Source organism: Brachionichthys hirsutus, chromosome 18, assembly GCF_040956055.1.
Source record: "Brachionichthys hirsutus isolate HB-005 chromosome 18, CSIRO-AGI_Bhir_v1, whole genome shotgun sequence".
Classification (NCBI taxonomy): domain Eukaryota; kingdom Metazoa; phylum Chordata; class Actinopteri; order Lophiiformes; family Brachionichthyidae; genus Brachionichthys; species Brachionichthys hirsutus.
The window spans coordinates 3,793,486-3,816,829 of record NC_090914.1 but is presented as its reverse complement, the minus strand read 5'-3'; the positions used below and the strand labels follow the sequence as shown (position 1 = coordinate 3,816,829).

Below are 23,344 nucleotides of genomic sequence, written 5' to 3'. Positions count from 1 at the left end.
TTTCGTGCTTCCACCTGTGTTGTATAATCTTTCAGACTGACAGTCTGACAGTGCATGATTTGATCTGTCACCTTACTGGATGGTCTGTTGTGTGTGTGTGTGTGTGTGTGTGTGTGTGTGTGCCTGGGCCAACTTCACAGTGTCCTTTTAGTGTGGGCTGAGTGAGAGAGCAACACCTGCAGGGCCCCATCAGTGGCCAAACCCACCTCTGCAGGATGGGAAACTTCTCCTCCAAGGATAACCATGGACCCACAGGTAGGTCAACACACATACCTTCCTTAAATATCGTGTGTGTGTGTGTGTGTGTGTGTGTGTGTCATGGAGTTACTTAAAACTGTGAACTGGGGCACAGTTTTTTGATTGGTTCTCACGGTGCTGAGTGACAGCTCTCCCATGTGTTGTTCAGCCAGTGGCCATTCTCCTCGCGGTGACCCCCCCCCCCCCCTTTGTGACCCACGGGCCGGCTGTGATGAATCGGCAGAATTCCCCTGCTCAGCACAAGGGCAGTGGATTAATCATATACGGCTAATGCTATCTGACACACACACACACACACCTACACACACACACACAAATGCTTCCTTTCATTCAGTCAATCTACCACTCGTGCGCATGGTTGGCTGAGCAGATTAGGGTTTGGAATGAAGAAATAAAAAGCAGGGGTGGCCTGAACAACTCATTGGACAGCCCTGTCATTCTTCTCCGGTGATTTGGCCTCGCAGCAGGCGGCGCCTGCATACCTTCGCTAATGTTCAACTACTGTTCTTACATCATTTAAGAAAAAAAAAGAAAAAAGAAAGCCTTCATTCTCCTCGCATCGAAGCATTTGTCCAAACAAGGGAAAAGGGGGAAAGAAAAGAAGGAAGGGAGACATGATGTCCAGTGGCTCTCAGAGCAGTCTTAAAATATTAGTGGAGGCATGCAGACTTGGGCAAGGAACACTGAGCCGGGAAGTGCAATTCGTTTTTGTAAATGTTATTGTGTCAAGTTTGGAAATGTATTTGTGGCAGCATTTGCAAATTTGTCATATGGGGAACATTTGTTCTATGTGTGTGTGTGTGCGCGTGCGTGCTGAAGCGTTCATCTTCAGGTCATGTCCTGGATGCTTGCCGGCTAACAAGGCCCACCTCACTGATGCGTTCAGTGTCAACATGGCAGATTGATGACAGTCGATACGCGTTTCTCCTTGGGCGACAAGATGATTCAGCTGCTCACTCGGTCCTCGTTCAGCTTTTCAACGGCAGCTCGCAGAATGACTCGTGGATTTATAGCTGGTCATGTACGTCTGCTGAAAGTGGAGCGTTAAACAGAAGTGTGTGTGTGTGTGTGTGTGCAAAAATTGGCAAATCAGCACGTTTCAGCTTGTAATTTACCCAGAAATATAAAACTCCCAGCCCACATGGACTTCATTCAGTGAAGTGGAAGACATCTTTTTAAATGAATGTTTATTCGCTCATTTAATTTTTTATCAGGAAAACTATAACCTTTCTTACTTCTTACTTTGATTTCAGTTGCCCATGGCGATAGCTCCCACACTCCCCCTGCCTCTCCACAAAGCGATGGGCCTCCTGTCACGCCCGGTGTCCCCCAACTCCTTCACCCAGCCCCACCCCAAACTTCATCTTCAGCCCCGGCTTCATCGCCACCTTCAGTCCCCGTCCGCCAGATGAAGGTAACACAACAGTGCAGTGCCACCCCCAGTACTCCCAGCCCCCCTCCCGAGTGGGCGCCTCATGCACAAGTCGGTCCAAATAGCAACAAGTCAAAGGACGAGGTTAAAGTCCAAGGTGCTCCTACCGCCGCGCCTCTGACTCTGGCCTCCAATGGGAAGACGGCAACCATCAGCCCTACAAGGTGCATCTCTTCCCCCTGCAACGCCTCGCCTGAGACGGGCGGCTCTCTGGGGGGGGGCCGGAAAGAAAGGGACAGTGGTCTCAGTCATCCTGCGCTGTCCGGTCATGAAGCTGGGGGCAGCCAGGATGGAGAGATGGAGAAGCTGCTGGAGGAGTGTAAGACAACACTGGGTATCGCCACCAGTCAGGAGGAGGCCACAAACGCCGCAGGCAAGAGTCTCTCATAGTAAAATATTTTGTTGTTAAAATGTTTGTTCCGCAAATGTGCTTCATCTACTGTCAAAAAGTGTCCTCACAGTTTCCTTCTTTAAGAGCAAATCTATATCCCTGACCTTCCTCTGACATTTCTGCACCCTTCTTCTCAGAAATACTGAGGCATCTACTAACAGAAGTGAAGAGTCTGAAGAGCGCTCTGCAGGTGAGATGAGCTTCGCTTGCAAAGCCAGTCTTGGATTTTTCTCGATGTTGAAACGGCGGCGCTGTGTTGAAGACATAAACTCGTCCAACTGAAGTGTGATTTTTTGTTTGTGTTTGTTAGTGGAACACAGTGTATATTAGCACATACGCGCTTTGATACAGTTGGGGGGCATCATGCACCTTTAAGGATGTTTTGCAATCTGACCAAAAACAGAGAAGAAGATGAACGACAGACTCATGGCAGCCCTGAAGGATCAGATTTGTGACTTTCCTTTTATTTTTTTTACTTCAAACTACTATTTCCTGTCTTCAGTCTGTTCATTAAACATAAAAAAAAGAAAAAAACCAAAGTGAATAAGCAGAATCAGGCAAACAGGAAATCACACGCTCCAAACTTATGCAGAAGTCAGAGCAGTGTTTGTTACCTTCTGTGAAGAAGATAACACCAAAACGCCCCCTGCGACCCCCCGCCCCCCTGTCACAATAGGACTTGGAATAGCCCCCCCTTGGGAGATCAGTTGCTAAATGGGCTCTTCCTGTCCGCTGCCTCCTTCTGAGAGGCCTGATTGGTTATAACATTATAACTACCTTCATTATAATTGGTTGTATTTAGAAAACTGTTTATCTCATTTGGAGCCCAGCCACATAATGCATGCTGGGTATTTTTGGATTTATACATTATATTTAGCCTCTGAATTCAGACTAAAGGCATTCGCAGCGAGGATGAAATGCGTCATGCGTTTTCCATGAGCCTATGAAGATGGTGATATGTTGCGGTCATTTCCTGTCAGCCATCCAATCCAATTCCTGTCCCTCCCTTATGAGGATCGTATCCCGGGGCCCTCGACTCCCTTTGGATCAGCCACAGATCCAAACAGCTGGAGTATGACCGACACCGAGTCTCCTTCAGCACCATCTCTGTTCTCCCTGAATCTCACCCCTGAATCCTAGTCTTTTATTTTTGCCATTTTTAGAATCGGAACTCCATTATCTTCCCGAGTGTGCTCCAGCTGCTTTACTCCAAACCTCTTCCTCTACTTCATGTTCAGTTCCTGTTACCTCCAGCCTTTCCTTCGAGAGGCTGTGGTGTAGCAGCGAGACGTAGCTGTGTGTGTGTGTGTGTGTGTTAGCCGTCATGGCAATCCAACACTGTGTTTACATGGGCCCTCCGTAGGGTAGTGAAGCCTTTCAGTCTGTACCGTCCTGGGAAGCAGTGCAGAGGAGGGGGTTCACATTCGGCTGTTCAGGAGACAGAACTTGTTTTGTTTTGTGCTGGGTGGTGGTGGGGGGTCGGGGGGGGGGGGGGGGGACTGGCCATGAGCTTTGTGTTTGTGCTGCACATGAGACGGAAGACTCACGAATGCTTAGCAAGGCGTTGAAAGTCTTGCCTGGTGCGAGACGTTTCTAGCTTTGCGATGCTCCCGCCTCCATCCCTCCCCACAGGTCTCTCCCTTTTCGTCATTCCTTTATTCAGACAGCTGAGTGCCCCTCCCTCAGCACAAAGGCTAGAGAAAAAAATACCCTCCAACTTTTGGGGTATACTCCTCTTTATCTCATCCCTGCATCCCTCCTTTATCTCTGACATCCGTACCTTTTGAACAGTTATTTTGTTTTTGCCTGTTTTTCCATTTACTTTATGGAGCCATTATTTTTTTCCCCCCCAGCTAAGCCGCTGTTCTGGCCATCTTCATCTTTCTTCATCCATGCTTTCCACAAATCCTGTCCTTCTGCATCTACCCACTGTTGTAATGCTTTTTCTTGAAGTCCTTTCTGGAACAGCACACTTGATTACTTGATGTGCAGCGAACTACCACGGATGTTATTTGATGTGCCATCTGCCATTGCTTATGTGCATCGCCAATGTTCAAATTAGGTTAACCGGCAAAATGCGAAACATCATTCATGGCTGGGTGGAGGGTGTGTGCGTGTGCGTGTGTGTGTGTGTGTGTGTGTGAGGTCAGATTTGCTTCCTCCACCTTGAGGAGACGTAGCCAGACTTAGCCGGTCTCGGTGCCGTGGGTTTGGAATCAATTCCAGGTGAAGGCTGCCGGAGATTTCCAGAAATGATCTCCAGGTTTCTTCTGCTTCCTTTTCTCCACCATCCCGGGCCTAAAGAAAAGCGGGGGGGGGGGGGGGGGGCATCACGTGTTGTATTTGCAGTAAATGGCAATGACTCTTTAGCTGTGTTACATATGTGGTTTGCAGTCACATTCAAGGTGCCAGTCAGGGATAATTTGGCAGTTTCCTGTGTATGACAGCCGAAGTGGGGATGAAATGTCTTGTATTTGACCAAGTTTTTTTTTTAATGAACACAGAGGCTGTGGAAAGCTGGAGAGAAGAAATCGTCTGAACTCGGGATGTTTCTCTAAGTATGCGCTAGAGAGACTGGGCGTGGAGGTGGACAAGGGACAGATGTTTGGAACATTCAAAGACACACACACACGCGCACGCACACACAGTCTGGCACAAACTCCCGCGTGTGCTGAACTCTTTCCAGGAGTTGTCTTGAGCATCAGAAGTGCAGTTCTTAAGTGTGAGCAGTTGAGGTGGTTTTGTGAATGCTTAGATACCACATCTGGTCTTGCAGTGAGGCACTAGGTCAGTTCTTGAGGGAGAGGGAGAGTGTGAGTGTGCGAGCGCCTTGAGGCTGACAGTCCACACCCTTATCTCGGTGTGACCGAGGAGCGGCCCCTTCCTGTTTCCTTCGACGGACACGCTCCAGTTGGAGTGTCTTCACTCTGATAACAAAGTCTCTGCAGCGATCCGAGTACGAGTTAAAGCTTGTTACGGAACCTATCCTGACATCCCGTTATGTGGAGCGTGCAGCGGTTTAGCCTGAAGACGTAGACGTGTTCGATAAAACCCTGATAAAGTGGCTTGGCTGTGAGGTAAAGCAATAGAGGTGAGTGTAGGAGAGAAGATATGAGCGTGTGTGTGTGTGTGTGTGTGTGTGTGCGTGTAATCAGGTCCAGCTGTGGTCTTGAGTCACCGGTCAGATGAAGGAGCTTGGCTCAGATATCGCCTCTGCTCCTCCTCCACATTTCCATCCATCCATTCTTCATCTTATTACCAACCCAGTGAGCCCCTCCTCTCCCCCGACATCTCCCTAGCCTGCATTGCTTCACAGGCAGCATTGAGTGAGTGTGTGTGTGTGTGTGTGTGTGTGTGTGTGTGTGATTCCACCCACCTTTATCGTCCTTCCTCCGCTTTTCCTTCTTTCTCATGACTTCTACTTTTACGGCAGTCATTGTTTAAGGCTCCTTCAGTGCTCCGGTATCATTTACCATCTTGGCTCCATGTCGGGTTTCTTTATTTCTGAGGCCATGTCTCTGCATGTCCGAAACAGTAATACTGTTAAATAGTCAACTTGGAACATTTTATATCAAACTCTATTAAGTGTTATGGAGTAAATATGAAAGGAGGCAGTTTCCCAATACTCCTAATCTGTTGTTTGAGTCTGATTTGTATTTGTGTTCCAACACGTCAGGGGTGAATTCTCTGAACACACATTCTCACTACTCACTTTGGGTCACGAGTAAAACTGCGCCCACCCAGTCATGCCTCATTAGAGTGGAAGCTGCGCTTGCTGGGACCTGTTTGCACACCAACTCGTACTTTTTGTGATAAAGGCCTCGTGGCTGTTTGATTGTTCACTTCATGATAGTAATTGTCTGCAGACGGTTTGCCTGTTTATACGTAACGAAAAAAGCAAGTTGCCTTCAAGACATTGAGGTGGACTGGATTGGAAATTTGTGCTGAACGAGTGTTTAGCATTGGGTTCTATTAGCCACGCTAGCAGCTGATGAATGGCAATGGTGTAACTTTTTATTTAACGTCAAAATCAGAGAACATTACAGTTTATCCAATAATGTAACACTAATCACGATCTGATCAGCCTTGCTTTTGGATAGATCAGCAATAGAAGAAGTGACTTTATCACCATGTGGTGTTTGTAGGGTTTCATCTGCACTGGAAGATTCCTACAGATCACAGGATGTGACGCAAGTCCAGTAAAACTGTTCAGTTGATATAGAATTCGCTTCTCCTGCAGACGGAGCGCGGGGAATGGCTGCAGTTCCAAGCCGACCTGCAGGTGGCGGTGTCAGTTGCAGACCGCCTGAGAGCCGAGGCAGAAGAAGACCTGAGTGCCCTTCAAAAGGCGCACAGTGATGCAGAGGGGGAGTTGGCTGCAGCTCAGCAGAGGCAGAAGGAGACTGATGTGCAGCTGGCCGTCCTGAGGGGGGAGTTAACGGAGAGCAGGCAGAGACTGGCTACTCTTACCCGGGCGCAAGTCAAACCCGAGGCGCAGGCTCCACATCAAGAACCAGAAAGGCCCAATGGCGAGCCAGTCGACACCTCTGAGTTCAAAGAGGCGACGCACAGAGGCAGGGAGAGGGCGGTGTACAGGTTGGGGCGAGAAGGGATGGAGAGCAGAAGCCTGTCCAGATTACCTGCTTCCCCCGAGCCCCCCGCCGTTCAGAATGGAACGTCCCAATCTAATACCGCCTTAAGAGTTGGACCTACGAATGTGAGATATATTACTAATATTGAGTTTGGGTTTTAGGATGAAAATAAGCATTTAACATGTTGTTGTTGTTGTTTTCTGTTCTTATAGTAATTTTGATCTTAAAATCGTGCTTTTTTTTTTCTTTAGAACTTGGGGCAACCAAGAAGCCGAAGAAGCCTTGACAGACAAGACAGCAGGTCAAATGTGGACACAGGTTTGTGAGTGTGTTCAAATTGCCATCCATCATTATCATTTTCCAACTTGTTGTTTTTGTGCGTTCCCTATTTTGTGGTAACCAGTCAAAACGTCTCTCCATTCGCTCCGACGCGTTGATATGATGTGGCAATGAAAACAAAACCTGACACAAACACAGATATAATCATCCAGATATGTGTAATTGGCCAGACGGATGTTTGTCCCAAAGCCGTGAAAGCCTCTGGTTCACAATGGCAGCATGATGTCGGAATGTGAATCATGACTTCTTGTCTCTCCAGGAAAGCGTGAGTCGTCTCTCAACAAGTATAATGCTGCCCTCACTGAGCGCCCTCCCACGAAGTGAGTCTGTTCGCATATACAGCAAACACGCACACACACACACACAGTAATCCACTGAACTCATAAGGCAGTTTGTATGTTGTCGGTTTTAGACCCCAGGATGGTTTTAACCTGCTGCTGCGCCGCCATGGCGGTTCAAAGAGGAACTCGCTGCTCCGTTGGTGTCAGAACCGAACACAAGGCTACAAGGTTATCCTGGATCTGGTGAAGTTTCTTATAGTGTCGTTTCCTGGTCACCAATCTTCCAGGATGTTTAGCTCACGCCTGTCGCTACGAGACTAGCACATGCCATTGTATTCATATGTCTATTGGCTCTACCGTAGTTTCTCATGGCTACCATTTCTGTTCATGCAGAACATCGATATCACCAACTTCAGCAGCAGCTGGGCCGATGGTCTCGCCTTCTGCGCCATCTACCACACCTACCTCCCGTCACACGTCCCTTACAGCGCTCTAACTCCAGAGAACAAGGTGGGGGGGGGGGGGCGCCTGGTGGATTACTGAGTCACACCGAGTGATTTATGGCGTTCGCAGATTCAAATGAACTTGTCTTTTGCAGAGAGAGAACCTCAGTCGGGCATTTAAAACAGGCGAGTCTGTTGGGATTGTGCAAACTCTGGTAAGTCGTGGGCGTCTTTTGCATTGAATGCAAATGATTTGACTTTTTCCGTCACAAATGTCTGGCTGAGTTTGAGCTTGTAAAGGTGTTGTGAAATCCTCCGTCCACAGACTGTCGAGGAGATGCTGAGAACAGGTGGACCTGACTGGCAAAGGGTTCTGAGCTACGTGGAGAGCATCTACCGGCACTTTGAGATGTGACTGCTCGGGCGGGGGGGGGGGGGGGGGGGTCGCATCCCAGTCCCAGCATAGCAGGATCCTACAAAGAGAATACACACTTAACACGAGGGCTCTGCGAATACGAAACTGTACCTTTGTTGGATGACAAAAAACTGTTGTAGCAATCTGCTCATAGGGAAAAACAAATTAAAAGAAGATTTAACGCCACGATTTACAACTTTCTAACATCAAGTTACATTACAGATTAGGACACCTTTGCACATACCTGATGTACTGTATAATTGGTACTGCATACAATAACGAAACATGCATTGTGAATTTATGTAGAAAAGAACTCGCCCCCGTCCCCCCCCCTCCCCAAGACGTGAATCTGCTGCCTCGGATTGGACTGAACTTCCTTTGGATTCGTCTTTAGTCGTGAGATTTAAAAAATAATATCCTCAGACCATGGCGGAAGGGAAGAAATGCAAAGTGTGATCAGTTTGTCACCATCTGCTCCACAGGCAGTGTTTTTTTTTTTTTTTGCATGCATTCTTATGTCCTGTCCTGAGATTGCAGACACCCCAGTTTGAAGTGACTTCAGGCAGTAAAAGCAGACGACATAACAGATAATAAATCAACCAAACCAAATAAACTCAATATCTGAAACGTATCGCATTGTTCTGAATGAGTATATATCCAGTCATTTCTGTAAATGTCTCCACACTGGTAGCCATGTCCATGTCCGTGATGCAACACTCTGTAAATATGCACTTTTATCTGCACGGTGGTATAAGAATGTAATACTGTACAGGACATGTGCTAGACAGCTGCTGTAGTCTTCAAAGGACCGCATGCCGATTCAGTATACAAAGACTTCAGACCAGTTGAAATATTTGTCACGTTAGAATTCTTGTTGATGAAAAACAGTTAGTATTTCACAAAAATCACAATGTGTGTGTGTGTGTGTGTGGCAACGATCAGAATCAGAAGTGTCTTCGTGTCACTGTTGGTTTGTTGCTCAGGGATCATCAAAAAATGAAAAATACAAATACAAAGCTTGCTACATTATCTCACCTGCATCCTTACAGCTTCACAAACGCCCTCATGCTACACCAGTGCACAGAATCCCTTCAACAATTCTTTGTTTCCAAAGTCGCATGTGCCAAATGTTGGAAAAAAATAATCCTATTTTATGGAAACAAACTATTGTAAACCATGTTTATATGTAACTAGTGTAAAAAAAAAAATGCCAAAGAAATAAACTGAATATGAAGGAAATAGTGCTGGCTGGCTTTTGTGGTTCAACACAATGAAGAGACTGATCACATGTACCAAGTAAATCACTCCCTCTCTTTCGGGGGAACTTTTAAGGTTCGAGTAACATGTTCATGCGGACTCTACTACCCCCTACTGTGGATGGAGAGTTAATGCAGGTTTTTATTAAGGCTGGGTGCCACTTGAAAGTTTAAAACATTGCAGTTATATCATATTTACATTAATTAACACACTAGTTAATGCCTATATTTCACTTTGAAACTAGAAGACTGATAACTGGAGGTTTTTATTTGAACAAAGTCAACTGATTTCTGTAACGAACAACCAGTAATGCCGTCATCCAGTCTTAAAGCCTCGCTGACACCCCATCTTTCTACTGTCCTGCTTTTGTCACAAGGAAATTAAAGTGGCAAACTTGCTCACTGCATTGCTGGATATGAATTTGTTCACCAGGGATGCTCTAAAAATGATTTTTTTTTTAAACCCTGAAGATTCAAGAAGCAGCCTCTGCTTTCAGATAATATAGCAGCAATTAGCTTCTCCTGAAGGAAATTTCGCATGCAGGGTAATTTTCCCTCTGACACTCAAGACTTATTTTCCCATCAGTATATGTACAACACCGGATTGTCTTTCTGTGCGTTGTACAGATCTGAGAGGTCTGAATAGACAGACGACACGCATCCCTCTGGGCACAGGCCTTAAGAGTATGTGAACGCCTCATCTTTGTGTGTGTGACAAAGGGAATGTGACAATATGTGTGTGCATTCCAGTGTGTGTGCATGTGACTCCTCTTCCATAGGGCATTGGTGCGACAACTGGAGGTGGGGTTGTGCAAACGTTGGTGCAGGTCACTTATTGCACAAAGTGTTCGGCGTCTGAACCAAAAGTTGTACGTACTAGTGAAGCGGGGGGGGGGGGGGAAACGGGAGCATGAATGAGATCTGGACCCTGGTTGTGTGTTTGGGGGTTGTGTATCCTGCTGCACCTGGTTTGACTCAGAATTCATCCAGGTAAGAGAAATGGTTTTTATTAACGCCGTCACAGTGTCCTTCAACGTAGGGGCTCTGTTTTTTACATGCAGTTTTTATCTAATCAACTAATAAACTGTCATTCATCATCCTCGTTCAAGGGCTTGGTTTCTGCTCTCAGGCCCGGAGGTGATGCATGCTGGGACACCCACTCAGCTGGCTGTCACCGTCTTCGCTGACTTTAACGGCACGCTGATGGTTGAAGCGGCGCACGGCTCCACCAAAATAGCCCAAACAGAGGACTTCCAAGGAGGTAAGATTGCAACAACAAAGAGGATTAGGTTTCTGTTACAGAATTACTTACAGACATTTATTAAGCATAAGTATTATTGTGCTTTTTTTAAGGTTTGACGAGCATCCTTACACTCCCTCCTGTGAGTTTACCCTCTTCTTTAGTCTTTCTTCATTCAAAATGTAGTTGTTGTTTTTTGATGGATTCGAAGATAATACTTGGAAATGATTTAATGACCTGTTAAAGCCAAACTTGAATCTTTCTGAAATGACTTCAACAATCACTGCAGATTGCTGGATCCATAACACAGAATACCCTCGTAAACCTGACGGTGAGGGGCTACAGGGGGGGCACTGTCATTTTTGCTGAAACCACCGCCGTCAGCTACAGCCCAAGGAACGTCTCCACCTCCGTTCAAACCGACAGATCACACTATCACCCAGGAGAGACTGTCACAGTCAGGGTTGTGTCTGTTCAGCTGGATAACCGTCCGTACAAAGGCAGAGTGGATCTGTCCGTGCAGGCAAGTGTGTGTCCTTTAAACAATAGCTAAGACGACGCTGGATGGGGTTTGAACTGGGTGGGAAGTTTGTTTGACTGGTGTTCTTTTGTATGCATTGCATGCAGGATCCCAGTGGGAACATTTTCCGCAAGTGGGATTCCACAGGGAATTTGGGGATTGTGTTGCAAGAAATCCTTTTATCCCAGACGCTTCCTCTTGGAGAGTGGAGGATCACAACCACAGTGAATGTAGGGCTCAAAAATTGGAATGCATTTACTAGAAGTTGACTGATAACTCTAATGATAATGTGGCAGATATAATATAGTATGTAGGAGGATATGACCATTTTTTTGGGTATATTTTGTTCTGCTATTGTAGAATAAATATATACTGCACTTTATGTTGTGATTTAACATACCGGTAAATTGAATCCAAAAACAATAAAAAAAGAAAAAAAAGAAAACTAATTAAATACATATTTTACAAGCTCTTGTTTTCCCTTATATTCATGAATTCCAGTTGAAAAGTTGCTGTTCAAAGTTCAAACCTCTGCTAACACTTGGCCTCCATCTTCCTGACAGGGCGTCAGTGATGGGACAGCATTCACCGTGGGCCATTATGGTAACAGATTCCGTTCACGTTCCTATCATCCTCAGGTTATATTAGTGCTACCGAATGTTTGCACGCTCCTTTCAGTGAAATTGCAAGTCGACTTAATTCCTGCCGCTCCCATCGTTACAGAGCGTCCTCTCTTTGAAATGCTATTAAAGATGCCTTCATGGGTCCTCGTTGGACACGACGTCTCAGGATCAGCGAGAGCGATGTGAGTTCACCCGACTCAGTGATGTCACGTTTACACACTTGATACAAAACTGCACATTTTGTATGTTTGTTTTTTTGCCCCCTCTAGTTACCCCGATGGGCAGCTTGTACAGGGAACACTAGACGTATCTGTCAGTCTGGTATCTGGTACAGACAATGCAGCCTCCCCATTCATGGAAAGACAAACTACAGAGGTGAGGTTTTAACGTCCTCCCGGCTCATTTATGAAAAGATGGATGCTTCTGCAATAAAAATCTTCTCTTCTTTTTCCCCTTCAGCTTCATGGGTCAACACAGTTTGTCTTCAGCAGAGCCGTGATTCAGTCGCTTTACACCTCTTCTGTAATCAGCGGCGAGGGACGGCTGCATGTTGACGCCTGCGTAACTGACAGCTTGACGGGTAAGATTTATTTGATGGATATAAAGACAAGATTTTTCAATATGCATTCTCGGCTGCATACTCGCATGATTCCGTCCATTCTGTCATCCTCTGTCACCGAAGGATTTAAGGTAAACAAAACAGCTGAAGTCCACCTCATGGATAACCTATTCCAGCTTGAGTTCCATAATCCCCCACCTACTCTAAAGCCATCTTTACACTTGTATTTAAAAGTGAGTCCGTTTTATTCTATTATGAACGTCAATGTTGAGCTTATCTGTCCATGAGGTAATTGACTTCTCTGCTCGTGCTCCACAGCTCGGGATCTCTAGATATGACAGAAAGCCTCTCAGCTCAGCGGAGCTGATGCGTCCCGCTGTGGTTAGAGTCACTCAAAGAACATCCACGATGGCGGAGGAAACTATAACTGAGGCACGTCCGGTGCCCGAGGATGGGAACATCCCCATTAAGATTAAACTACAGGATCAAGTAGCAGCGGTTTATATTCAGGTGAGGATCTATTATGTCTGGAAAGGAGGTTGTGTTTTACACTGCCTTTGTTTGTTTGTTAGCAGGAAAAAGTCCTGGGTGGATCTTGATGAAAAATAAATACATCTGAAGATGGTCTAGGTCTAACTTAGATTCCATTAAAGTTTGAGAGTGATCCGGATACCTGTCTGGGTTTTTCCCATTTACTTATAATGGAGGCTTTTTCAAAAAGAAAAATAATATCTTGTAAAATATGCATTCAATTCACTCAACAAAAATCCCTGTCATAAAGGGGTCCGATATGAACTATCATGCGAAATGTGTTCTGGATCAGATCCAGAAAGAAGTCATGAATAAATATTACATTTTAACATTAAAAAAACCAATTTATGTTCAAAAATCAGTTAAAAATACACATAAATAAATCTAATTATGAGGGGAATGAGCTGCTTGGCAGAGGTCTGCGCTCTCAGAGTCCTTTATAAGAGGAGAGTTTTAGTACAGTACAGTACAGTAGTAGTAGTAGTGTATGAAAACAATCGACAAACACATGGAGATATCAGTTATGCATCTCAAATGAATATTTTGTTCCACATACTCATTTTCTTCCTGCCTGTTAAGGTAAGATTTCATTCCAGCCAGAAGACTCTGAAGGTCTCCAACGACAATGTCTCTCCCAGTGGCTCATATATACACATTTCCCCATTTAACTCCTTAACTGCCCAGGTAAGTGCAATCTTCTGTTTTTTTTGTTTTTTAAAGTTCATTACATTATAAAATTCAGAATAACACAAACAGGCCTAAATGTTCACGAACATTTTGAACTTTCAGATTGGAGTTTCTCTTCAAGTAGATGTGGAAAGTACCTTTCAACCAGATAAGCTACACTTTGTGGTAAGTTTGGGTAAAACATTTTTTTTTTACATCTGGGCAATTTGCATAAATAATACCACACAGCATTTAATTGCAGTCTTAATTTGGAATTCCTGTTTCTTTCTGCATGAAGAACCTTCATGAAAGAGCGACGTAGAAATCATCGTACCTTTGTTTCAGTTCTTTTCAGGTGTTTGGTTATTGAATCAGAAGTAAGAGGTAATTGCATCTTGACTGCTTATGTACTTTGGGTTAACGAAAAAAAATACTGGTTTCCTGTAATGGAGTCAAAGATGTAATACGTCTGATAGCATCTTCCTTAATGCACCGATTAACCTTAAATCTGTCCTCACATCGAGCAGCGGCACCAATACCCTCCAATACCCTCAAATCCATCCATCCATGTGCCCACACCCTCTCCAACACTAGCATGGTGTATTAACTTCGTGCAAAAGTAGTTTGTGTATCCCTTTTTGTTGTTGTTGTTTCAGGTTAGCTCTAGAGGTCAGGTGGTAGATGCTGGAACCAAAGATGCCTCCTCTTTTTCTCTGACGCCAACGCTACCTTGGTACCCTGAGGCCTGCGTGGCGGTCTACAGCATCCTCCCTGATGGGGAGGTCGCCAGTGACACAGCGTGCGTTCTCGTCAACCAACAGAACGATGTATTTACATTTGCCATTTTCTATGATGTGTCATAGTCTTAATCAGTGAGTGGCTCTCCCAGACAGTGTGATTGCTTGCTGTCTTCAGGTATATCTAAACTGGAGCACCGACGAAGCCAAACCACTTGAGCATGTGACGCTCACGGTGACTGTCACGAAACCCGGGTCCCAGGTTGGAATCGTGGTCGTGGGAACGCACGGGGATGCCCAGCGTGCTGACCTCGAGATAACAATGCACCAAGTATGTCGAGGCTTTGAAATTCTAAAGTCGTCTTTGAGTATTTGTCCCTGGATAAACATGAGAAGATCAGATTTGTGATATTTTTAGACTTTGTCCAATTCACAGTTTAACTGCAGGGCACCAATCTTTCCAGTTTGCTTTTGATGTAGTCGTTCCTTTCTCCCAGTTTAGACACTGTATGGATATTTTGTGTGTGACCCATAAACTGCTTAGTCTGGATGTAACCCATCTGTCTGCTTTGTCAGAGAATGATCCTGTGGTTCCTAAGACCCGGTAACTCTAGTGTGGGACCCGAGGGTCTATGATGGATGCACGTTGGGTGGGAACGAAGCTCCACCCTGACGGGTTGTCTTAAGATGACCTTTTCCCAGCTCAGAAGCGCTGGCAGGGTGCATTGCGTCTGGGAGAATAGATCATTTTAAAAAGTGAGATGCCTGCAGGCAGTGACAACTGAGACAGTTTTACCTCTTAAATCGCCTGCCAAGACCTGACCTACAACTAAAGCGATGATGCTCAACCTTTTGATGCTTGTTTACATATAAAGCGCAATTTACAGGGTTTTTTTTCTCTTTTTTTTTAACCACTGCTATCATCTATTTGTGTCTTTCACTGCAGGAGTGTAATACAAATATGCTGACCAATGCCATCCTGTATGAGAAGAAGAAGCATGATGGACCTAAAAATGGTACAATAAAGAAAAAACTCACAGTGAATCTATGTGATCCTTTAACATGCATCCTCTATGTTAGATACCCTCCTCTGGCCATTTAGTACACAGGATCCTCACAGCTTCCTCTTTCCTCCTCCCTTTCTACATGTTCTCAGAAATAGAGGCCTTAATAATGATAGAGAAGTACCAGCGCCAGCGGCTAGAGGGGGCTGAATCCTTCCTGTGGCTGCACAGCAATCTTAGGTCAGTGCTGAGAACACGAGAACATGGGTACAGGAAGTGTTTCAAATGAGTGATCAGCGTGGTTAAATACGCCAAGTACCCTTTATTTAGAGTGAAATTGAAAGTTCTGAGGTTCAACATGACTCTCTTCCTGTCAGTGAGCAAACATGGACCACTGGGAAGATAACGGTGCCAGAGGGTTTTGCGTCTCTGAGCGCCTTTGCACTGGTGATGTCAGACGACCTGGGCTTGGGCTTCACTCCTGTTCCAGAAAAGGTAACCCAGAGCTCACTAGGGTTTCTCCATCACATTAGTCTTTACAACCTCTTTGGCAGAGATGCTACTTTCAAGGGCGTCTGTTTTGTTTATTACCACCCCACCATTATGTTGTCGTTTATATGTGGGCGGGATCAAGTGATGAAATGTTTCACAGAGGCAGAAACCATCCAATCAATGCTATCGTTGCTCCGGGATCAAAGCTGTGTGGAGTTTCGTGTAGCAAGAAAGAAACCATCACATTTTGTATTATGTCTGGATTAAGGCGAATATTTTAGATTTAATTTCACTTTGCAAGAGTGCGTTTAGCCTTCTGGCATTGATTGTTACTCTTTTCCATTTGGATATTTGAGCTTTAGAGCCAGTGGCATTGAAGTGTACACTGAATGAGGGAATAGATGTGGTTGATGGACACACACAAAGGGCCCTCTTGCCTATTTTTGGACCTTGAGTTTGAAAAACTTCATCATCTCCACAAAATCCCCTCAAGAAATCTAACCCAATATAATCGACAGAACTAAAGTGCCCATTAGAAACGATGATTTAAATCCAGTCTGCAAGCCCGACGCTGCTTACCGCATTTGCCGATAACCTTGATCATGATTTATGTTTTTGTCATTGACAGTTGATCGTGTCCAAATATTTCTCACTGTCTCTGGACGTCCCGTCCTTCCTGGTCAGAGGAGAGGAGATTGTGCTGGAGGTGAACATCGTCAGCCATTTAGAGTCTGACATAGAGGTAATGAGGACTAAATGTGTGGAGCCTCTGTTCCGTTTCACTGATACAAACCGTCTCCCACGTTATTATATTTAGTCGAACGTTTTTCGTGACCTTATGTTTTGTCTCCACAGATCATCGTGCTGGTGGCCAAGAGCGAGGCCTTTGAGTTTGTTCTGGCAGACAGAGGAGACATTTCTGCCCCGAAGCTCATTTTAAAGAGTCACATGTCTACTTCAGCGCTGTTCCCGATACGGCCGGTGGTTCTGGGCCAGATGAAAATATCCGTGGACGCCGTATCTGCAGAAGCCACAGACGGCCTGACCTGTGAGGTGTTTGTGAAGGTGTGGTATTATGGCTTTATTGCCAGTTGCTGCATGATTTAGAAATATAGACACACTGTACGCCACATATACCTCTTTTGCCAGGCTAAATGGTGTACAGCTAACCCTAGAATAAAGTTATTCCATGTTCCTGAAGGCTGAGGGGATTGAACAGTCGTCCTCTGAGACATTTTTCCTGGAGATTGCCCCGCTGAAACACAACAACTCCAAAGTCATCTCGTTCCGCTACCCACCACACGTGATACCAGACAGCCAGAGGGGCTATGTGGTATTGGTTGGTAGGTCTGACATTTGTCCTTTGATTTAGTAGCATCTTGACCCTGTAAGAGCCTGAGCCATGAAATGATTGCAGGAAAAAACAACTACTGTATATATATTTTTTTTTTAAGTCTCTTTTTTTAACCATCTGCTAAATTTGTAAAACAGGTGCAAAATGCAAATGCATGTGTCAGATTAGAAATATCTGCATCAAGCACTGTTGTCCTAAAAGCACCAAAGGCTCTGTTGAAATTTAAGAGAAGTGAGCATTAAAGGCATTTTTTTTTGTATCGCAACACCTTGAACATTTACACAGAAAATCTCTCCCAGCTTTAGCTCGGCATGTTTATGGAACATACTGTCTGAGGACTTTGCAGGTGTGACATAAAAGCAGCTCGCAATTGTGTGGTAAAAATCCTTCCTCTTCCCCGCATCACTTTATTTAGGGGATATTTTGGGCTTGTCCATCAACAATCTGGATTCTCTGGTTGACCTTCCTCTTGGTTGCGGGGAGCAGAACATGATCCGCTTTGCCCCAAGCCTGTATGTCCTCCAGTACCTGGACAGGTCAACCCAGGATAATACGGAGATCCGGAGCAGGGCCCTGGCATTGATGATGGAAGGTACATGTGCTGTGTGTGGTTTGATCTGCCGTCGGGGCTATTTGTAAGAAGTCTTTTAAGTGATGTGTCATATTTTCTGCTGTCAGGGTATCAGAGACAACTGTCCTTCCAGCGGTACGATGGTTCGTTCAGTGCTTTCGGAGCCAGCGACCCCTCAGGTAGCATTTGGTAGGTCACCAAACTGAGCTCGGTCTTCCTTTCCTGAGATGGTACCGCATCGTGGGTCAAATGTGCATCATTATGTGCATCATTTTCTGCACCTGCTCTGACACTCCTCCTTCTGTGTGTGCGGCGCAGGCTGACGGCCTTTGTGCTGAGGTGCTTCCTCCAGGCTCAGCCCTACATGCAGATGAACCAGAACGTCCTGACCAAGTCCATGACTTGGCTGCTGGAACAGCAGGGGTCCCGGGGAGAGTTCACCGAGGGTAGGCCCATTCACACGGAGATGCAGGGAGCGCTGGTTGACGGTGCGGTGGCACTGACCGCCTACGTGCTGATCACGCTGCTGGAGGACGAGCGCCAAATGGTGAGCTGCACATTTCACATCGGGTTTGTTACCTACACGGAATCAGCTGACGGTAATGACCTCTGTGTAAAGGACATGCACCCAGGTTATGCAGGCCATGTGCTGCTGGCTCAGACGTACCTTGAGGACAGAGTGTCCGGTGCAGGGGTCAAGAACTACAGCCTGTGTCTGCTGGCCTACGCTCTGACGCTGGCCAACAGTCCTGTGGTCGACAGGGCGCTGGATGAGCTGGAAAGGAGGGCTGAATACAGAGGTCATTCAACAAAGCTATGACATCATTTTATGCTCCGCGTGCATATTTTATTTCTTTGTATATTCTTTCGTGTTCTTTATGTTATTCTCAGCTAAATGTGGAACATGTCCCCCATAGCTAAAGACCTGCAACATAGCCCAAATGTTAAGCACAGCGATGGCTTTCAGTCACGCAGCCTGCCAAATCTGTCCAAAGCCAAACTGAATTTGTTTTTAATTCTGAAGATGGAGTCATGACGTGGAGCTCGTCGATGACCGGCCTGGGCTCGCGTGACCAGCGCGTCCTCTCGGTGCAGATCGAGATGGCCTCATATGTGCTGCTGGCCTTCTATGGGCGAGGCAAACTGGTGGAAGGAATTGCTCTCGTGAAGTGGCTGAGCGAGAGGAGAAACCATCTGGGAGGCTACGGGACAACGCAGGTGACGCCGGCGCCTCACGTGCATTACTGTTAGCGGTTTCACGGCACATCACGATGCTTCGTCAGTCGCGGTCTGAAGCCCTTCTGTCTTCCTCAGGCCACGGTCGTTGCCCTCCAGGCTCTGGCTCGCTTCGCAGCCTTCAGTGGCGCCAATGCCATCGACCTCAGGCTCAATTTGTCCAACCCAGCATCGGGGTTTGTGTCGCTGTTTGGCATCAACTCCACCAACTATCGGACGTATCAGAGCAGAGAGGTGACGGCTCTGCTGATGCGCTGAAAACTTTACAACAGCTTGTCTGCCTATCAGAGTGCCTTGTCCTATCATACAGGGGTACTTTATAGTTGTACTAAATGTGTTTTTTTTTGGTAGTTTGGCTTTCAACATCAGAGCCTCTGCTGAAGGTGCTGCTGAATAGGGAATTTGTGAAATTTTGGGTTTCATGCATTTTTTTTAAAGTAATACACCTTATATGGAAAAACACTTGCATGTCCAATCACTTGGGAATCCTTCTGCATCAAATTTGGACAAAAAAAAAGTTTGTTTGTTGTTGTTTCTTAGATTGAAGCTGACACAGATGTAAATCTAAACATATACATCGAAGGAAGAGGATTCGCAGTATTTCAGGTACTGTCAGCATCGACCGTCGTTCGTGATCATTCTTCCGAACCTGCCCATGTTAATGAAACCATCAACCTCACGTTGCAGGAATGCTTAACTCGCTTCCAGCTTACTTAGCTCATCATTAACAATATTTAATGAGTGGAGCATGAGAAAAAGAAATTGAATGCGTCTGTGCATAACAGCCTCAGCCTGCATAATGAGCTGCCTCGTAAACGTTGAACCGGAACAGCTCAATGCAAATGTAGCGTGATAATGGATCCCCGCAATTAACATCTGGAGCGCATACTGCAGCAGAAGTCTGTGTTTAGTGAATCCTGATAGGAAGAAGTGAAAGTCTAATCGCTTTACTATGTTCAATATTACAACCTGGTGCCCCCCCCCAGACCCCCTCTATTGCACATCCTGATTTAACCTTAAATACTTGGATGCTGAGACAAGTAAACAAATAAAGTCAAATCTCAAGACTGTAGTAGATGCTGTTTATGTGACCTTGAGACAAGCTCTCCGGCTTTCTAATCAGTACGAGCTCCTCAGTTCGCCACTAATCCCACATCCCTTTCCAGATGAACGTCTTTTACAACCTGGAGAGCAAAGCGTTTTCACAGAGCCTCCAGCAAATCACAGACAAGGAGGCTTTCTCGCTGGATGCCGAAGTTAGTATGGACAGAGGTCAAAATCGCTTGCTGCTGTCTGTGTGCACGAGGTAAGCACAATGCCGACAGAGAAGCATGTGGAGTTTCGTAAAGGTTTGGGAAAATTATTGTCAAATGTGACGTTTGCCATGCTTGTCAAAAAATATGATCTTTTGCTTTTGTGCTGTGCAGATTAAAAGGCAATCAGCCGATGCCTCGTACAGGCATGGCTGTCCTGGATGTGGGCATGCTCAGTGGGTTTGGTCTTTCTCCTGGAGTGGCTGCACCAACAGATCTAATCCAAAAGGTAGAAGTACTGCCCGACAAAGTCATTCTCTACTTGGATTCGGTAAGTACTCCATTGTGTCTTCAAGTCATGGTCCAGTATAGAATGAAAAACGGCCTCCTCAAAATTAGTTTTTGAACCTCTTTATATTTATTTAAATGAATGAACACAATACCCAGAAAACAGTGGGAATGCACTTTTTTTTTAGGTATTTATACTTTGTTTTATTTCAGTGATTTGAAATTACAATTCAAAACCACATTCTAAGAATATCATTCTGATGAGCGATTACTCCTTTTATTGGCTGCATGACACAAAGTTGAAGATAATTGTTTAGAAAATTTACACTTCAACTCTTATCACATGCAATTTGCATGCTTCTTTATGTCTTTCCCACTTGGAATTCCTCACGTTTTCCGCTTCCATTTCCAGGTTACCAAGTCACTGGTTTGCATCCGGCTTCCATTCCTCAGAAATCACAAAGTGGCCCTCGTACAGGATGCTGTGGTGCAGGTGTACGATTACTATGAACCCTGTGAGTACAAAACTACACATGAACGAACCTGAAAGTGAAATATAATTTGCATTAAAAATGCGGCTCGAGTTTGCATTACCGGCCGGTGATGTCATGCACTGATGTTCATCGCGTCCTTGTTTCGCAGTGAGAAAAGCCACGAGGTTATACAACTCGGATGCTCTCCGCAGCATTAAGTCCTGCACCTTCTGTGGTCCAGACTGCCATCGCTGCGTCCCCCTCCCCCCGTCAACGTCGTCCGGCTCAAGGAGCAGCGCCGGCCACAGCTTGCTGGGCCTGTTCCTCAGCGTATGCGCCTGTTTCACTCTGCTCTACTCTGCCTGAAACGAGATATATAGTACATTCATCAGATCTGCTATGAGACATCATATTAGACATTGATGTGCATTTTAAGCAGCTATAACTGTTTAAAAACCATGTTATCTTTCTTTACTAATATCCTGACATGATTGAAATGTTTACCTGCCTGTTTCTGTTCAAGACTGTGTTCGTACTGATTTGAACGGTGCATAAATTAGAAAGCGCCATCTTTGGAAGCCTGGCAAGTTCTCCTAAGCCTTATTTATGGGATCACTGCATTACCCCGCAATGAGCTGGTGTCTGATCCGGGGTGTACCCCGCCTCTCAACCCGTAGTCAGCCGGGATAAGCTCCAGCAGGCCGGTCCACTAGCAAGGTGGAAAAAGCGGCTGTGGACAAGAGGATTGAGGTCGGAAATTAGAAATTATAAAATTCACAAATGGATTTGAAAATTCAGCACTGTGATCCTTTTATTTGCTTTTTGCTTGGGCAGATTGTGTTGAACAAAAATAACAACTTGCATTTTGTTACTTATTAACTTTTAAGAATTATTTGTATTTAATCAACAAAAGCAAAGAGACGGCATCAAAAAGACGAGATGCTATCCCGTCACTGGGCTTCATTTCTTATTGTCTTTTACGCGCGACCTTGTTCTTTCGGTCACTACCCAAAGCTCGTGACCACAAATGAGGGTAGGAACGGAGATCAACCCGTAATTGCAGCAAAGAGAAATTAGAACTCCAAGCAGTGCGTTTGTGACTACAATAATTCTTTCTGCTTGCAGTGTTCACGTGTTGGTTTAACATGCTCCTCTGGCTGTATACACAGCAAGAGTGTAATATAATATTAATAAAGCGATTACAAAATGTTACGTTCTAAAAATAATAAATAACATCGTTTGTTTCTTTTGGCAATTTTGTGGACATTGAAACTAAGAAAAATAAATGCTGTCGCACTGCCCATGAACACTAGATGGCAGGATTGGCATCATAATGGTGGCAAATTCGAAGCATGTGTGAGTTCCGACATAAATAGTCAATACTTTAGTCTTCAAAACTCTACATGCCTTTGATTTAAAATCTTTGTCGTCTACTGAAAATTAGAGCCTATTATTTCAGCAAACTGTGATGTGAGGGATAATATTAGTTTTGATAAATGTTATAAATTTTATAGGATGTTCATCAAAAACAGTGGACAGTAACAGTTACTGCCTGTACATAATAAAATGTGATTAAATTACACTGTGGCCCAGCCGTCAGCACGTTGAAATGGAGTAACACGGCACACAAAGGTCATGACAAATGACCTACTAACCGCAGACGTGTTGTGGGTCAGGCTACAATAACAGCCATCAATCAGGGGCATACACTAGTCATGATGTCATGCATTTACTATGCAAGGCAACCACCTTGATATTGGAGCCTTAAAGGACGGCATGTTTAGTTTAAATACGGTGAAGGATGGATGAAAGATTTTACGATGAATTGAAGGAAGCCCTTCTTAGAAAATAAATCTTTGGGGCACATCTTTCGACTCCTCGTCATTTGGCTGTGACGTAGCCTTAAAGAACAAAAATGTTACGTTTCCCAAAGTGGAGCTTTAGTGGCAGATGAATCATCTCTGTTTCTGCAGAAGCCACGCGGAGCTGCGGTTGAGTCATGCCTTACCCGTTAAGACACAGAAACCCAAACGAACAACTCAGAGGACGTTGGTCTGATGTCATTTATTAATATTCACACCGTCCAGTGTGGCTGTGAGAGGATACATTTTGGCAACTCGACAGCCAAACAAATAGGTTGAAAACACATGAAGGCGATGCTTATTTATGAGCCTAACTCCTGATGGGAGCTATTAGAGAAACACGCAGGGATTTGCTGGGACAAGAGGCAAAAATGCAGCCACTAGTTAATAAGCAGCACTAACAGCAGGCTTTGCAGATGAATGTTCAGAATGGGACCAAAATGTGTAGTTGAATAGAAGAGATTTAATGAAATACCTCTCGAACCCTTGCCTTGATATTACGGTGTAGTGACTATTTGCATAATAAAG

General features: G+C 45.1%; 2 protein-coding genes across 2 annotated transcripts; both read left to right on the top strand.

Moving 5' to 3' along the window:
* Nucleotides 1–215: 215 nt before the first annotated feature.
* si:ch211-195o20.7 (cytospin-A) lies at nt 216–8,151 on the top strand. Its single transcript, XM_068752052.1, has 10 exons — nt 216–255; nt 1,512–2,063; nt 2,219–2,271; nt 6,322–6,798; nt 6,925–6,991; nt 7,272–7,332; nt 7,425–7,521; nt 7,687–7,803; nt 7,892–7,951; nt 8,062–8,151. The coding sequence occupies exons 1-10, from the start codon at nt 216–218 to the stop codon at nt 8,149–8,151; spliced, it is 1,614 nt and encodes a 537-aa protein (XP_068608153.1).
* Nucleotides 8,152–10,317: 2,166 nt separating this feature from the next.
* LOC137907692 (CD109 antigen-like) lies at nt 10,318–21,320 on the top strand. Its single transcript, XM_068752049.1, has 32 exons — nt 10,318–10,397; nt 10,517–10,668; nt 10,761–10,789; nt 10,937–11,170; nt 11,275–11,397; nt 11,731–11,770; nt 11,891–11,972; nt 12,060–12,165; nt 12,250–12,370; nt 12,473–12,582; nt 12,668–12,859; nt 13,460–13,564; nt 13,670–13,732; nt 14,203–14,373; nt 14,462–14,614; nt 15,230–15,299; nt 15,440–15,527; nt 15,665–15,782; nt 16,408–16,521; nt 16,635–16,844; nt 16,981–17,122; nt 17,549–17,725; nt 17,812–17,893; nt 18,023–18,251; nt 18,324–18,504; nt 18,729–18,922; nt 19,019–19,174; nt 19,481–19,546; nt 20,107–20,246; nt 20,368–20,524; nt 20,894–20,996; nt 21,124–21,320. The coding sequence occupies exons 1-32, from the start codon at nt 10,318–10,320 to the stop codon at nt 21,318–21,320; spliced, it is 4,185 nt and encodes a 1,394-aa protein (XP_068608150.1).
* Nucleotides 21,321–23,344: the final 2,024 nt, after the last annotated feature.

Coding starts and splice junctions, on each gene's coding strand:
- si:ch211-195o20.7 (XM_068752052.1), top strand. CDS start 216: ATGGGAAACTTCTCCTCCAAGGATAACCATGGACCCACAG. Junction 256..1,511: donor GGATAACCATGGACCCACAG/GTAGGTCAACAC, acceptor CTTTGATTTCAG/TTGCCCATGGCGATAGCTCC. Junction 2,064..2,218: donor GGAGGCCACAAACGCCGCAG/GCAAGAGTCTCT, acceptor CCTTCTTCTCAG/AAATACTGAGGCATCTACTA.
- LOC137907692 (XM_068752049.1), top strand. CDS start 10,318: ATGAATGAGATCTGGACCCTGGTTGTGTGTTTGGGGGTTGTGTATCCT. Junction 13,565..13,669: donor TTAACTCCTTAACTGCCCAG/GTAAGTGCAATC, acceptor TTGAACTTTCAG/ATTGGAGTTTCTCTTCAAGT. Junction 16,522..16,634: donor ATTTAGAGTCTGACATAGAG/GTAATGAGGACT, acceptor TTGTCTCCACAG/ATCATCGTGCTGGTGGCCAA.